The sequence below is a fragment of the Sorex araneus genome, chromosome 7, assembly GCF_027595985.1.
Source record: "Sorex araneus isolate mSorAra2 chromosome 7, mSorAra2.pri, whole genome shotgun sequence".
NCBI lineage: Eukaryota > Metazoa > Chordata > Mammalia > Eulipotyphla > Soricidae > Sorex > Sorex araneus.
The window spans coordinates 44,333,102-44,350,333 of NC_073308.1; the positions used below are offsets into that span (position 1 = coordinate 44,333,102).

General features: G+C 41.7%; 1 protein-coding gene across 1 annotated transcript; it reads right to left on the minus strand.

The window, feature by feature from the left end:
* Positions 1–1,050: 1,050 nt before the first annotated feature.
* On the minus strand, positions 1,051–14,495 carry STC1 (stanniocalcin 1). Its single transcript, XM_004619151.2, has 4 exons — positions 14,187–14,495; positions 12,062–12,204; positions 11,165–11,376; positions 1,051–4,161 (listed from the first exon to the last, which is right to left on the minus strand). The coding sequence occupies exons 1-4, from the start codon at positions 14,302–14,304 to the stop codon at positions 3,891–3,893; spliced, it is 744 nt and encodes a 247-aa protein (XP_004619208.1). The 5' UTR covers positions 14,305–14,495; the 3' UTR covers positions 1,051–3,890.
* Between the last annotated feature and the right edge of the window lie 2,737 nt (positions 14,496–17,232).

Consider the following 17,232-nt stretch of genomic DNA (forward strand, 5'->3'; position numbering starts at 1 on the left):
TTTCCTTGTAATGAGAACTCTTAGAGTATTTGTTAACTGTTTTATATATATATATATATTTCAGAAAATGCAACTTGAGCTATAAAAGAATGATTTGGAGAGAAATGTCTTCATTTGAATATAAAATATAGAGAAAATACATTTTTAAAAGTCTATTTAATATCTCTCCACAAGAGAAAAAATGCTGTTGGAATCATCTCCCTTCTCTGTGACCCAATCATCTTTCAAGATCCACTAAATGTCATTATGCTGTGAGTCTTTTCCATACTTTCTGAAATGGGGCATCTTGTGTTGTCTTACTTCTCTGCTTGTGTTCATAATCACCAGCCATTATTGAGCACTGCTGTTTATTGGACATGTTCTTGGAACTTCACTTATTTTATCTTCGTTCCCTCTACAGAGTTATCACTAGTTCTCATTTTACAGAGATGAAACAATGTTTTTTGATTTAGTAACTTATCTGACATCAAACAGTTAACAAGTGGAAGAGCGAGAAATCAAATTCTCGAAGTCTTATCCTGGAGGGGAATCTTCCTGACCATAGAGCTATCTGCTTCCTGTGTCACATTGATTCAATGGGTTTTTCTTCTCTTCCAACTCATTCCGCTCCATTTATTTAATCTATTGATTATGTTTGGCAAGTAGGGGGTCATATTGGTGAAGAAGCAAAAGTATTTTCAGCTACTATTGGCAAAGACTGGCGGGCAAGAAAGTGAGAGAGAACACTGCTCTCTTCGGTGTGGAAATGTGGCTGATGAGAAGAGTTCACAGAAGGGAAGGAACGGGGGTCATGAGATTGGTGGGCTGAGTATATCCAGACCCTAAATTTTCTGAGTTTATAAGAAAATGCAGTTTTACTGTGAGGGTGATGAGAACCTCTAAAAGCTTTTTAGAAGATATGGAAAATGTTGATTTAAACTATATTCATTTACATGAATGAATGGCTATTTCGAAGGAACTAATCAGACATTCCATTAACTCATTTTCAGGAATTCTCATTCAAGAGTTTTTAAAGAATAACAATGAAAGACATTGGGGGGAAAACACCAATAAAACATAACACTTTATTATTATTATTATTATTATTTCTTAGAAGGAATTCACCAAAGGCTTCATATTATGCTATGGCATCTTTAATTATAAAAATAAGCAAATAAAATAACTTGCATCTGTCATTACCATGATATGTTTCATAACCTTTATATGCACATGGAGCTTAAAAATGTAATTTAACAATAAATAATGACATATACCAGATATGCTCACTGTTTATTCCAGTACTCAGCCAAAAACCTAAATATCATTTAAATTATAAATACATAATGCAAATATAATGGCACAAAAATGTCTAAAGTGCAACCAAATCACAATAGAAGAATCATGCAAACTGGTCTAGGTCAGCCCCGGAATCACTGTGCAGCAAACACAAGACGAAGCTTTGGAAGTTTAAGGGGAAGTTGGAGGGAGTGGGATGGGGTAAAGAGAAGCAAAAAACTAGCAACATTGTGAGAACTGCTTCTTTCCATGTGTGTAGATATATGTATTGTAGATACATATATAAATACCATTGTGGGGAGAAAAGGGGGGTACCACGGCTTCAAGAGGTCACAGCAAAAAAAGAGAATCTACTGAACTAAAGTAAGAGAGAATTTTGCTAGGAATACTCATGAACTACTTGTCACATTGGGGTCCTGGCTTAGTGGGTTTGAGAAATGGACACAACACACAAACTTGAATAGCTTTTCTGGTTCAGAGAAGTCAGCCTTGCCTAGGGGTAGGGGAGAGGGGTGGGAGGGGGAAGGAGAGTCAACTTAGAGAACGGTCAACCTGATTTCCAAGAGGCTAAGGCAGTGTCCATATGTTTGGGGACCTGGGGATGGGACATTTCTGAGTATAAAAATGCTCTTAACAATCTGATGTCAGCACGCTTAGAGGCTGTGTGGGGACAAAGGCAGCAACACTCGCGCTGCCGCTGTCATTGCTGGGTCTGCTGCAATTGCTCGTGGTCCTTGAGCAGCACATTACTGGTTTTAAAGGCTTTATGGTAAAGTTGTATTGCTTTTCATTTTTCTGGAGATGTTCCCTCCCTCCTCCCACCAGGGATCCTATCACTAGATTTGGTCAGATCTTGAGTTTAGCTTAGTGAGAGTCAAGCACCAATAGTTTCTACCTAAGCAAGTTTGGAGTGGCCCCTACAGTCCTACGCCTGCTCCCTCTTCCTTATCAACATTGACCTTCGGTGGGCAGTGACGCTCATCCTGGACTGTTGGGTTCAAGGACAGTGACCCTGAGAAACTACGGTTGTTCATAGATAAGTTAATCATTTGGCTTTGGTGGTCGCCATCTTGTAAACATCACGGTAGAAATGATCAAACCACCAGCTCTTTTTTCACTCTTTTTTTTTTCTTTTTTCTTTTTTCTTTTTTTTCTTTTTTTTTCTTTTTTTTTTGTGTGATCCTACAGAGATGGCCCGGCTGCCAGGACTACTTTGACAGGCAGCGTGCTACAGGACAAAAATGTAAGAGAAGTCTATTAAGGCTGGACAGCCCAGGGTTATTTATACCCCCTCAGTCCTAAGGCCTCCAAACTAAAGACCCAAAGGCTGATTGACTCATTCCTGATTGATTGAATGGAAAGACTCCCACCCCCTCATCAGTTTGTGAGGAACCAGGCACTGATGAAAGGTGGTGAGTCAAGAAGTGCCACTTCCCAAGGTATAGTAGGCCCTATCACTCTCTAAGTGGTCCAAGCCCAAAGGAATGCTCTTTTTGGTTCTTTGAATTCCCAGTTGGATGTGACAGAGCTGTATCAGGATGGGTCCAAGTCAAGAGTAGCCTCTGAGTTGAGGTGGGCTGGGAGATTAACATCTTACCTGGGGTCCTTCAGATAAATCTGTTGGTTTTCTATCTCATATAGGCCCATCTTAAGTTTTGATGTTGAGTAAAACTACTTCTACCCCCTTAGTTATAAAAAAGGCCACAAGGAGCATTTATGTGGATATCTGGAAGCAAGATAGTTATTCCATTCCCAGGAAAAGAAAAATAAAGCTAAGTTACAAAACTAAATCTATATGCAATAAAGTTATTATATACTGCTTTGTTTAAGCAGAGTCCTCTGGAATTTATGTACAGTACATTAGTTTTTAGCTATTTATATTCCACAGTTAGACCTTAAGATTCTCTGGTTTTAAGACAATTGTTAAGATACTTTTAAAGCTCTGAGCAGTTACAGTACATAAAGATGTTAGCTTTTTGTTTTTCATTAGATGCAAGAAGATGCAGGCTCAAAGTCTGGTTGGAGAACCAGGCCTGGGCAATTTGGTAAATGTGTTGGAAAGGAAATTAGACATTAGAGGATCAAGACCATAAGACACTAGCTCATGAGAGATCAAGGATTCAAACATGACATTCATATTCGTCCATGGCCAGCACAGATTCATAACACGAATTCCATTTAACATCTTTATGAGCACTTAAGACATGCAGTTAAATTAAGCTGTTTCTTATCAGCAAACTCTACTGGGGCAACCATTCTAAAGGGCTCCACATTTTCAAATTACAATGACCAGGAAATTACATGAATTTTGGGGGTCTGAGAGTTGTTTGAGGAGAGCAGGAAAACGACATGATAGAGGATGATGGAAAAAAAAGAGGGTATTTCTCCCAAGGAGAGGCAGAAGGATCACACGTATTTTGTTTGTGGAAACACTGCCATTGCAGAATGTTGTGATATTGATTTCAGAAGCCTAGTTTCATGCAATTTTCTTTAAGGGGGATATAAAATAGGAACTACTTAAAAAAAAATCAAACCAGGCACAGTACACTCAAAGTTGGTGTGTGAACACCCTTAAAATGATCCTACTTTGTGAGGCCGTGAACGCCTCTCCCTGGTTATGCACTCTCGGGTGAGGTGCGTTTGATGTGAGAGGGAGAGGTCACCTCACCTCGGAGGTTCCTAAGGAGGACTTTCAGCTTCTGCGGCTCATTGGTGCGCCTTCTGTTGAAGTCGGCCCTCTGGTGTGCTGGAGCACAGTGATCAGTCTGCAGGATGTGGAAGAGGCTAGCCATGTTGGGCCCAATTTTCTCCATCAGGCTGTCTCTGATTGTGCTGACTGTGTCTTCGTCACATTCCAGTAAGCTTCGGACAAGTCTGTTATAATATCTACATCGGGAAAGAGAACAGGTTATTCAGTGAGAGCAAAGTAAGATGCAGGCGTTCATCCCGCCTCTCGTCAAAATATGGCCCCACGGGCCATTCAGAAAACAGAAATGGTTTATCAGTTGAAGGTGGCCTTTGCCACTGGCTTTCCTGAAGCTTTGTCTTAGTGGGACCACTTATGCTTTCTTTGTTGGTCTTGGAGTACAAGATGGTTCTGTTTTTCATTGACAGCCCCAGAGATGACGATGTCTAGAATGTTTAGAAACAGAATCACAGAACTAGATGAAGCTAGAGAGATCATGCAGGGATTATTTCATCATATTTAATAGGGAGAAACTAAGGTTGGGGAAACTAACCCATAGGGAAAGGTCATGCAATGAGTTAGTGGTAGAAGTAGAATAATGCGGTGAACCCAACACTCAACACTATGGTAATACCATTTTGCTTTAAGTTAGAGTTATTTTGATGAAGTTTTTGCAACTTTCCCCACTGTTGTATATGAAATTAGAGTTATTTTTGGTGGCTCTTTGCAATTTTCCTTTTTCTTGGTATGTAAGGCATAGGCTAAACTGCTTTTTAAAGGAGGTCCCCATTCTTAGAATACTATGTATTATTTTCCTACTAAATAAAAATCCTCCATTATACACTTAACTGGCCTTCTGAAAGGCCATTGATCAATCCAATTTTTGGTTTTCCTCATTTGAGGGAAATGAAGATATTGAAATGAAAAAACGATTGTCCTTAATGGGTAATCCTTCAGTAGTTCTATGATGACTTTTATTTCTTTGGTTTTTGTGATCTTTCTTTTGATTATATAAATATGTGGGTGGTATCACATAGACCTGCATTTGATGACTTTGTGGTGATATTATTTTTTTCTAAATGGACTATAAACATATTTAAGGTAGGACTTGCATCTCATTAATTTTGATTCTTGTGTATAGTTGTCATCCCCTATTACCTTCTCATTGCCAATTTGCTAACTAAATTTATGGCTATTTATTGAGGAAATGGATACTTAAAAATATAACTCTCCTGTAAATCATGATTTTCAGGAGAAGAAATAGTTGTAGTTCTGGCATTTTTTACAAATAGCCTCATGTTTGAAATAAAATTCCTTCATTTTTGGTGCAAACTTTTTACTCTCTGAAACAAACATGGAAGCTCTATATTATGACTCGGCATGAATGATATTGTCAAACATTAAGAGCATAAAGTTACTTCCTTTTTGTTTGGAAAATAGTTCAGGTATTCCCATTTTGAGTTGGGATATGTTTTCTTCACTTTGATATGGAAGTTGTCAAAACCCATTAATTGCATAAAAACTAAGAGGCTGTTGGTGACAGCGCCCTGCAATATTAAGGTGAAAGACCCTTTCCTCAAAGGGCCCTGAGGATCATGGGAGGGGGCACAAGATCTTCCATGAAAAGAAATCTGTTTATTTTTAACTCACCTTACAGAGCATAAGATCAAACATCTTTCCAGAATAACTTAACCCCCCAGAGAGGTCCATTCAAGGATGCACAATAAATAGAGTGGAACGTGGGTAATGAAGCAAAGCAGTCACCCTTGTGTGAGAGAGCAGAACAAAGTTGGGGACTGAAAGAGAAGTGCTGTGTCTGGGTTTCAGACACAGTCCTGACCCTGTCCCTTCCACAAGAGAGGATTAGATCCAGCTGTTGTTAAAATTGGGATTCTCTGGCATAGAAGCACATTTTCCAACCCTTTGGAATTGCATGAGTCAAAGCAGTTCTCCCTTGGATGGGGAAATGGGGAGAAAATAAGTTTTGGAAAAACTGAGAATAATCTCCTTTGTACCAACAATTCCAGACTTCCTCACACCCACATAGAACCTCATGTATCTCTACTCTTGGATTCTGCTAAGATGTGTCTGCTCTAGATCCCAGTTTCTATTTCACAGAATGATCACTCCTGGAGAATATGATTTCTGACTCCTCCCTCACCTCTTCTTACACCCTTCATAATTTAGAAATCAACACTTCAACAATTATTTATTGTTTTGCTTTTTGTTTTTGCTTTTTGGGTCACACCCAGCGATGCACAGGGGTTACTCCTGGCTCATGCACTCAGAAATTACTCCTGGCAGTGCTCAGAGGACCATATGGGATGCTGGGAATTGAACCCAGGTTGGCCGCAGGCAAGGCAAATGCCCTACCTGCTGTGCTATCACTCCAGCCCAACACTTCAACATTTAGAAGAATCTATTTACACGAGATCAACTCTCAAATGGGCCGTAGAAGATCTGAGGTCAACATTGAGAGCTCTTGTCTGTGAGCAAGAAATTCTAACCCCAATAAGGAAGCAGAGCCAGGCTTGCCTCTTTAACAGATCCTTAAGGTCTCCTACTTTACTATTATTTGTCCTTCTCACTCTAATATATGACCTGATCTTGATGTTTCTAAATGATGACCCTTGCCAGCTTGACCGCTCTTGGTGAAATTCATCCTTATTTCTTCTTTCATGGGGCTTGGCTAACTCAACAAGGGTAGGATAAAAAAACTTCTTCAACTAGAAAATGCCCATGATATTATTAGCTTCAATTCCCCGACAATCTGTCAGATTGCTTGTGTGACAGCAATGTTTGCATGAGAGTTACACATTAATTCCGTGTTTCTCTGTTAAGGCAATCATCTCTGGAATTGTGGACATGAATGAGTAGACTATTCCTAAAGTTATTGAGATGACTGAAGGAATATATCTCCAGCAAAAGTTGATTTAGCAATTTTCATATATTTAGCAATTTTCACATATTTATTAAGCATCATCTTGTAACAAGTCATATTGGACTAAGTCATGCTATAGTAGTACTGGTAAGTTGTGTGTTTGTTGGTGAACAGAATGTATTTAAATATAATTGTCAGCCACGAGTGAGCATGGCCACTCAGTTGTTCTTGTTATTCTATCTTTGTATTGTGGATATTTTCTGATAGCTTCACTGATTCCATTTTTGAATTAGATATCAAGTCATTTGGCTTACGTCCATGAAAGTTCTAATAATTCATTTATATGCTTCTAGTAACTTACATCTGTAACTCCATAATTCAATTTCTGTTTGACTTTCAACAGATCAGTTCCCTGTCTGTGCCTCATCTTTACTCAGTAAAACATAGTCTAAGTGAGTAATTTTCAGCTTTTTATACCACTGAATAGGCATTGGTCCACAGACTGGTGGTTGAAAACCACTGGTATAAATAACCTCTATGGTGACCTCCAGATATGACAGTCCACGTTTCTAGAGATTTGATGCATATTTTTTCCCCTCAGTTTAACAACAACAACAACAACAACAACAACAACAACAAAATAATGCATCTCTACTTATGTTCAAATTAATTTTGTTTGTCTTTTGGGTCACACCTGGTAATGCTCAGGTTTTATTCCTGGTTCTGCACTCAGGAATCACTTCTGGTGGGTTTCACAGGATCATATTGGGGGCCAGGGATCAAAGCCATGACAACCAAATTCAAGGCATGTGCCCTACTTGCTGTACTATTGCTCCAGCCTCAAGGCTTATTCTTTGTAGGAAGTATTCAAGTTATTTGAGAAGAGCTTTTTATTCACATCTATGGGTTTGGTGGGGTTATACTACAAAGACTCAATGGGCGAAGTGCTCTGATCCTTCATTCTGAAAAGACCTTTGAAAGCATGCTTCTTTCTTTCCACTTTAAAAATTCCATTAGTGACTTTTTTTCCTGGTAAAGAATAAGATCAGATATTCTCCATAGCTACTGTTTCAGCCATGCTTACCCAAATAACACATACTGCCTAGGAACGTTCTGTGTGAGGGTTTATAAATAGTCCTTTGTTTCCCTTGATCAATATTATTCTTCTGTTTCCTGTTCCCTATCTATGCCCTAGAGAGTTGGGAGCTTTGTCAGTTTTCCCACTCTGGATCAGGATTAGTCTAACTTCTTCCCAACCTCCTGCCTGATCAATTTTTGCCTGCTGCCCTCCTGGTTGAATTTGTATTTTGCAAACTCACCCAGTGGAAACTCCAATTATCCTTTCTCTTCACAGTGCATTTTTTTTTTAATGGAAAACTTCCCAGTTCTGACTCTTGCTCCAGTCACAGGCTTTTGGATTCTCCCAGCCCCAAATCTCATGCTAGATAAGTCACAGGAAGGTGGAATGAACCTGTAACTACTTCCTTTTGTGATCCTGTGCCAACTGGCACGACTTTGCATGTATCTATGGTGGGACAGAGGCTGGGAAAGCAGGATGTCTCAGGAGAGTGAGGAGTTTAAATAGAACAAATCAAGTTCAGCATGGGACCAGAAACCTCTACATTCTGAGCAGGAATAATACTAGCCAGTTGTAGTGAAAAAATCGGAGTCAATTAAGAGTTCCATGAAAGATTCAGGTCTTTAAGGAAACAGGTTTCCTCTACACTATTTTTGTTGTTGTTGTTTGAGCCACACCCGGTGATGCTCTGGGGTCACTTCTGGCTCTGCACTCATGAATTACTCCTGGCAGTGCTTGGGGGACCTTATGGGATACCAGAGATCAAACCTGGGTTAACTGTGTGCAAGGCAAATGCCCTACCTGCTGTACTATCACTCTGAATACTCCTCTATACTCTTAAGTGTAATTTTTTTACCCTCAAACTAAGAGGGAGATAATAAGATTTTTCTTGTGTGATTATTTTTTGAAGGTGTGGAAAGAAGACACTGAACTGAATAATGGCTTGATTATTAACATTTCTTTTTTGGGCCACACCCAGCTGTGCTCAGGGCTTATTCCTGGCTCTATGCTCAGGGATCACTCCTGATGGGGCTTGAGGGACCATATGGGGGTTGCCAGAATGAAACCTGGGCAATGCTAAGCAAATGCCCTACCTGCTTGTCCAATATCTCAAGCCTCTTATTATTTTCTAAAACACCTTTTACTCAGTAAGTTAGGAATGCCAGTCCAGATTTTTTTTTTATCATTCTTTTTATGAGTCCTATCCTGTTTTAATAGAAGATGCTACCTCAGTTGAAATTGGGAGGTTAGTACTGCCTAAAAATTGGTTATGTTCTGGCTGGAGCTATAGCACAGTGGGTAGGGCATTTGCCTTGCATGTGGTCGACCCAGGTTCGATTCCCAGCATTCCATATGGTCCTCCGAGCACCGCCAGGAGTAATTCCTGAGTGCAGAGCCAGGAGTGACCCCTGAGCATCACTGGGTGTGACCCAAAAAGCAAAAAAAAAAATTGGTTATGTTCCATACATTATAGATCATGAACTGTCACAGGATTCTTAAAGACCTAAACTTTTAATAATAACTTTGTTAATATACCACTGCTCATCTCCCTGCTCCAATACATACTTTGTATTTAGATTCTATCTAATAATTCTTCTTCTTTTTTTTTTTTTGTAATGCGTTGGGGGCCTGGGGGAGTCACATCTAGCTATGTGGTGGCTATTCCCAGCTTGGTACTGGGTAGTTTCGACTCACAGTGCTCAGTGAAGTATGCTATGGTAGAGATTGAACCTGGGGTTCCCACATGCAAAGCATATGCTCTAGCCCTTCGAACCATGTCCCAACCCTGACTGAGAATTTTTTTATTATGGTTCCTTATTTGTAAGGTGAAGGGAGTCTTCAACAATTAGCCCATCTTTTCCCCCTCTGAAGATGCAATAAAGAAGCTTCCTAGGAGAATTTTAAGACCAAGCTCACTAGGCTCTTTGAGATAAATGCTGAACTGAATCCAATCCAGGATCACTATCCTGTTCTTAGGAAATCATGTTAGAACTCCATGACGGTCACATTCAAGGACTGTACAAACAAATTATGAATGGACATGAGGTTCTAAAGAGTTTTGACCTGTAATTAAGAGTGGACCAGAACTTTTGCAAGGTTTTCATGGCAAGGACCATAACCTTTCCCTACGGCGATGTTTTCTGCCTTCCAGTTGTGTAAACGGAATCGCTGGCAAGTTCCAGAAGGACTCAGCTGTTGCCGCTTCCTGCAGAAGGTGGCAGCACTTGGCCAGGGAATTAATCAGGTAAGTTGGTGAGGACTGTTTTGATTGGAGTAAGATATTACTGACCTTTGTGAATATGTGCCCATTTGGCTGGAGAATCAAAGAGTCTTCTGGGAGTCACTTTGGGTTGTGGGGGATCCCAGTAGACTGAACTTGCCACATGCCACATGCATTCTAGCCCTCTTAGTGCCTCCCTGGTCAGAGATGGGGAAACCTTGTCTTACTAAGATGTTTTCTGGGTCACGGAATGAGGATATCTGCACTACCATGTATAAAATGTTCGCTCCTAGCTGGTAAAAACCAGGAGTTTTGCTAAGAATGTGATTGGGGAGATTCCAGAATATCTTTCCAAGAAACTGACCCTAGAGGAATGACCCTCACAAATGTAATGCCATCTTTCAGTGACATTTCAAATCCTTTCTGACCTCTGTCCATGAGCATCTTGATGCTCATGAAGCCCCAGCTTCTTTGAAGGCCTGGAAGGTACATTGGGACCATCTATTCTAGTCCTTTCACTTTCCACAAGAGTTCCAGTGTGTAAGAAGATCCACTCTGGCTCCCGAGTGAGTAACAGATGGGGCTTGGGACTGCCTCAAACTACATGCACATTTAAATGTCTGCCCTGTAACCTGTGAATAGGATTTTCATAATGTCCAAACAGTACTATCTATGATATTACTATCATATTATTTCAGACAAATTTTATTTCATAAACTTGTGTCCACAGACTTCACACTTCCCTTTAGGCTTATGACAAGAACCTGACAATGAAAACACACTGAGACGCTGTAGATGAAATGTTCTATTAGCAGCATGGAAAGACTTTTCTTAAAACAGTGAAAAATAAAATCCAGGCTGCTTAAGCTGTCACAACCAATCACAAACATTTTTTTTTTCTGCAAAAGCTGGGAAAACCACAAGCTAAAAAAAGAACGTGACTGGCAATTTAACCCCCCTCTGTTCCTGCCTACCATTCCCCAGCCCCTCCCCCTACGACTGCAAATTAAATTCGTTTTGTACCTGTTGGAGAAGTGGTTGGGGAGCTGGACGACTTCAGTGATGGCTTCGGGGTTCCGTTTAGCAACACTGCACACATTCAGCTTGCTGTAGCACTCCTCTTGCACCTCGGATATCATCCTCTGGAAAGTGGAGCACCTTCGGATAGCGAGGAAGACCTTGGAGGTGACCCCATTGGCTATGCACTTTAAGCTTTCTTTGACAAATGCTTTTCCCTGCGAAGGAGGGAGATAGGAGGAAAAATTTTAGCTTGAATGGATGAGGTGACAGGGAATGCAATATGTAAACTTGGGGTGTTCCCTGTAGCACCTGCTTCTTACAGCCACCTGCTTCTCCTTTCAGTGAAAAAAATTGCATGCCCGAACCAGGATGCCAAAAGCCAAAAACGTCGCATAGACTATCTTGAGAATTGAGCTCCATAGTCATGAAAAGAAGGAAGACTAAAGGAAATAATGGGATGAACCATAATCAACTACCCTGCAGCTTAAAAATAGCAATAGTATGTCTTTTGTGTTCTTGGGATTGAGATTTTTGTACTCAGTACACAAGCTAGTATGTTAGGCCATACAATAAGAACTCCTCTGACAAGAACATTTCTATTGCTTCTTGCAAAGATAAAGCGTTTTTTAATAATTACTTCTCCCCTTATGAAGACTCTGCCAGTACGCTACAATAGTACATTATAATGCTTGGGGAATGTCTTATACAAAATTTATTTCCTGGCCAAAAGTGTGTGTGTGTGTCTGTGTGTGTGTGTGTGTGTGTGTGTGTGTATGAAATTTAGAGTGGGAAGGCTGAGAAGCAGAACTGATTCTCTACAAGACTGGTTTCTAAGAACAATAGTTTAACATATCCTAACAGACAAGCAACCAGTAGGAACAGGGGTCAAGGTCTTATTACCTGAGTGTCAAATTTAGCAGCACTGTACAAGAAGGATTTACAGATGTCGTACATCCCATCTGTGTCACAGGTGGAGTTTTCCAGGCATGCAAAAGCCCCACAGCCAACCTGCAGAGCACTGTTGAGGCAGCGAACCACTTCAGCTGGAAGAGAAGCCCATAAAATCTGGATCAAACACTGAGGATAGTGTGGAAGGGTCAAGTTAGTGCAGGAGTAAGATTCAAGGACAAAGGCTTAGAAGAATGTTTCTGTGTCTGGGATGGGGTTGCCAGATAGACCCCTTCAAAGATTAGATTCCGTTTTTTCACTGAAGAGTCAGAACACAACAAAAGAGAGGGGATGGGTTTCCCTCTGAGATCCGTTCTCTTGATCTCAGCTCACCACTCATTACAGCCACATGGTGGCTGGGAAAGGCAGGTTGGAGTCAGTGCGATGGAGAGTACCTGAAGGGGCTCCAGACACAATGGGCATCACTTCAAGCCTGGGAGCACATAGGCAGAAAGAAAGCAGTGGCTGGTGGTCAGGTTTAGGATTGGCAGGGCCAGGGAGTCCATCTGGCTTTCACAAGTGCCCTCTAGAATAACAGGATGGCATTTTGACTTAGAAGGCAGAGAAGAATTTGCCAGAAGTTCACTTGGGGCTGCTTTTGTGTCCCGCTTTTAACTTACCTTCATTCATATTGGCAGGGAAGAATCTGATCTGTTCGCGTTCCCCCATCCCCCATAATGGGACAGTGCTCAGAGGTATGCATAATCTCTCATATTCAAAGCCATTTTTTTGAAAAAAGAGAAACACAGGTGTGGAATAACAAGGCCAAGACACCCCTTGTGCAAGACTGGAAGAAAACCGCAAAGAACTTGCATGAGGCTTTCTATATTCTGGATAAGATCTCCCATAAAAGTAATTTCTCTCCTACAGAAGGGGGGTGTTCTGGCAAGCAGCTCAAGGAGAAAAGATCTGCAGCCTTCATACCATAGGATTCTCCTCTGAGATCAAAAGCATGGTTCAGTTAGGCGTCCCCTCCCCCCCCACCACCCGCAGCCTCTGGGATGTTACAAGTCATTTCCCTAATTATATATTTCCACGGGTTCAAATTATAACTTTGCTTTAAGCAGTTTTAATATGCATTAGGGTTGCTATTGTTTTAGGCAAGCTCGAATTGTGAATCACTGCATCTCTATAGCAACTAAGTACAAAAGGAAGTGAGGCAAAGCCCTCTTCTCGGCGGGGACCTGTGCTCTTCCGAGGGGAGTGCGGGGAGTGGCCTCTGCAGCGTTTGGACACCTGCGCTCACATCCCATCCCATCTTTGCTGACAGTTGAGCGAGAGAGGGCAGTCATGGAGGCTGAGTCAGGGAAGTCAAAAAAAAAAAAAAAAAAAGGAAAGGAAAGAAAAGGCAGAGGGGTCAATGCCGTTTCCTAAGGACTCTTCTTCGGAGGCTAAGATAATACCCAGTTCACTGCTCTTGGAGCCAGAACTCAAGTGAGACCTTCCCCTTGGAGAAACAGCTGCTCTCTTTCACAAATACTCTTTTTCCAGCGGCTCTCTGGCCACAGGCTGCATGGGAAGACTGAATGGAGCCCAGAGCCAGGAGGTAGAGCAGAAGCAGGATTGCCTTGGAATCTGCTCTGGATTTGTCAGACTCCGGGCTTTGGTCTGCAGAGCGAGCTTTAATAAGTGTCTTCTCTGGAGGGGTGGGGAAGTCACCTCTGAAGGGTCTTAAGGGTGAAGGCACAGGGGCAGCATCTCACAAGCCATGTCTCACCTTAAGATCAGCGTCAGCGTCTGGAAGTATAGAGAGTGCTTTGAAGCGTGCCAACATTCAAGCCTCTTCCCCAGCCCCCCTCCCCCCAAAAGGGTACGTGCCAGATTTCAGGCAATCAGGCTAGGCTTATGCAATGAAATACCCTCAGCAGAGCACCAGGCTTCTTCGTTAGTTGCATGCAATTTATTAAACAAAGGAGCTCCACTTCCTAAGGCTCTTGGATTACATTGGCAGTTTATTGCCATCAGGCATGAAGCACATTTATTATCAAGATCAGCCGTCACAGACACAGTTGCAAAAGCGAGAGGCAAATGAGGACAGCTCTTTGGGGGAGAAACCGGTCCTGGGTTTGCCGCTTACCTGAGTTCTGAGCTGCCACCCGGGATTTCCTGGGGTTCACAGAATCATTCTGCTCCGCCTCATGGGTTGCAGAAGCACTGATCACCAGCACCAGAAGCACTGCTGAGTTTTGGAGCATTCTCTGAGAAGTTTCCGCTAAGTTGTTGGTTTTTTTTTTCCTCCCCCCCTTTCCTCTTTCCCTCTCCGGGCTTGAGTGAAGATGTGGATCTGGATACACTGAAAGCCTAGGTGAGGATTTGATGAGGATTTTTTCGTGGCTATTGATGCTGCTCCTGCTGACGCTTTTGCTGCTGCTGCTGCAGTCGCTGCTTCTTGCACCTCTGGCTTTTGCAAACTGGGGGCCCAAGAGCTGCACCCAGGGATTTTATAGCCGTTCTTATCGGTCCTCAGGATCAGGGACCAATCAGGTCCCTCAACTGCTCTGGCTAGCCAATCGGAGAGCACACTCATTGGACTGGAGCTGTTTGACTTAGAAATATTTTCCAGCAAATTAAAAGTACCTGCTGCCAATGGTTTATATGTGTGTGTGTGACTGTGTGTGCATAGATGTGTGAAAAAAATCTATTTTCATGGAATTAAGGGCTAAGTTTGTATTGATCCAACCAAAGGAAAATTATGAAAATCACTCCAAGGAGCTTTTGGAAATATATCACGGTTACCCCTTTCCCCTTCTTTAAATTAGCTCTTGGGATGGGTTTGTGAGTGGCAGCCTCTCACAGGACTGGGAATGTCGCTCCTTTAGGTTAGAATTTAACACACTGTAGAAATAAATTAAATGACATTTTCTCTGTATTGGCCACTTGCCCTGTACCTCCATTTTCCCAGCATATACATGCTCACAGGTCTGTAATGCATTTTGGTTGTCTGTGGACATCCGATAGTCTCATTTACACTGGTGAGCCCAGGGGAAGGCATGTTCATGAGTGGAAGGACCCTGATGGACCCGAGATGTCACATCTGAGCTGTGTTGCCTGTACCCCTATTGATTTGCTTCGTTACCCTGTTTCATCCCTTTACCTTGCCCCGCCTTTCCTTCCAAGTCTCAAAATGCTACAGTGAAAGTCTAACATATTTTATGCCACTAAAACCAAGGTCTCTAGTAACATCTATTTATCTGGTCTCCATCTTTCTTAAGCCACTGGAGGGATTGCAAACTCCAGGGGGTGTTAGTCATTTTGGTACCACATGTATACCTACACACCACAATCAACTGGGAGACATTGTGAATGCCTGAAAATTAATAAACTGTGTATTCAGGCCCAGCAACTTCATAATCACCTTGAAACAATAAGCTGGCCAACGCAAGACCAAACCTGCTGTGTAATCCAGTTAATTTCTTGGGGCAGGAGGACAAGGCAGGACTGGATAGAAGGGGGTAGGAAAACACCAGAATGTTTAGGAAAGAAGGCTGGTAAGCTCTGGACAGAGTGGGAGAATAACAGTTTCATCATCAATTGTGTCTCGTATACTACCTTTATGTTTTTGTTTTGGGGCCATACCTTGTGCTCAGGGCATCTCCCTGGTTCTGTGTCCAGAATGTAGTTCTGGGGATTGAACCTAGGTTGGCCAGTTTCAAGGCCAAAACCCTCTTACCCACTGTACTCTCTCTGACCTCAAATTGTGTCTCCTATAGAAGCACATAGAAGTATGAAACATATAGAAATATATAGACATATGTTTCTATGAGACACAGTTTGGGGCTACATATATTTAGTAAGCAAAACAGAGCAGGTCTATCGCCTGGGAAAGAGGCTAATCATCCCAATAAGGACTTTCTAGGTTAGAAAGATAATTGATAAGGAATAAGGGGAGGTCAAAGGATTCAACAAATTGTTTGGAAGGTAAATAAAAATATACCATTGGAGAATCAAACGAAAGCAGCATGATGGTCCATGGAAACAACCTATGTCATCAGTTTAAATCTTTAAAAAATAAAGGTTGAAGACAGAGTGTCAACTCTATGACCTAAAACCAAGAACCAAATTTCCATTTGCCAACAATAAGTTCCTTCCAATTTGGATTAAACAGACTATATGGTTATTTCTCAAGTAGCTCCTGGGCAGAGCTATGAAATGGAGTGGGGGGGATGGGGTGCAAGTAAAAAGATGCAGAGACGGTGATTCTTGCATCAAGGGTTTGCAGTCAAGTCAGGAAGGTGGTCCATCCCAGTCATAGTTTCCATAGTTTCAGGATGCCAAGACCTTGAATGGTAAGGGCAGGGCATGAACAACATTGGGTAGAGATGTGGGAAACTCTCCATGGAATGATCTCAAGGAAGGGTCTGTGTGGGAAAGACATGAACTGCTCTTACTGCTTTTAAAGAAGTTAAACAAAGTTACCTTGCTTTAAAAATATTTTTGTATTCTGGAAAGTGCAGAGTTTTGTTTATATTGTTTTAGGCAAGAGTGGACGAAGTATTGCAAAGCAACATAGTAGTCCAGTATTCTTTTCTACAAAAATTGGACAGTGGCATGCATATTTCTTCCAAAGATTTTAAGTTCTGTTCCTCAGGATACTCTCTACTTCCTTAGTCATTTTAAAGTTGTTTATTTTGGTATGTATGGGGGCTCTCAAGAAGGGTTTAGGGGACCTAACGGCCACTTGTAGCAATATTCAGCCAAACAGCCTGTATAGTTTTGCAGTTGGGAACCATGGGATCCAATCTGACTCACTCATAGGTCAACATAGCCACACTGTGGTGTTTGGTGGCCTCCAGGGCTATACCCGGGGGGTGCCCATGTAGTGCTGAGGATTGACCCCCGGGTCCTACTGATGCTGTGCAAAGTGCTGTCTAGCCCCATTTTTTCAATTGTTAACAGTGGTATCTATTGTTCTTTCCCTATGCTGGTCTACCGGCTTTGGAGGATAATGACTTATTTCCCACCTTTCATGTTTGTATTCTTACTCTCCGAAGTTCCTACCAGAACACAATGTCCTTCAAGTGTCATGATGTGTTCAGTGTTTTCTCTGATGTTTACTTATTGTGCCTTATTTGCTTATTGCTACCATGTATCTGGAAGCTTAGTTCTGAGTGTGAGAAATATCT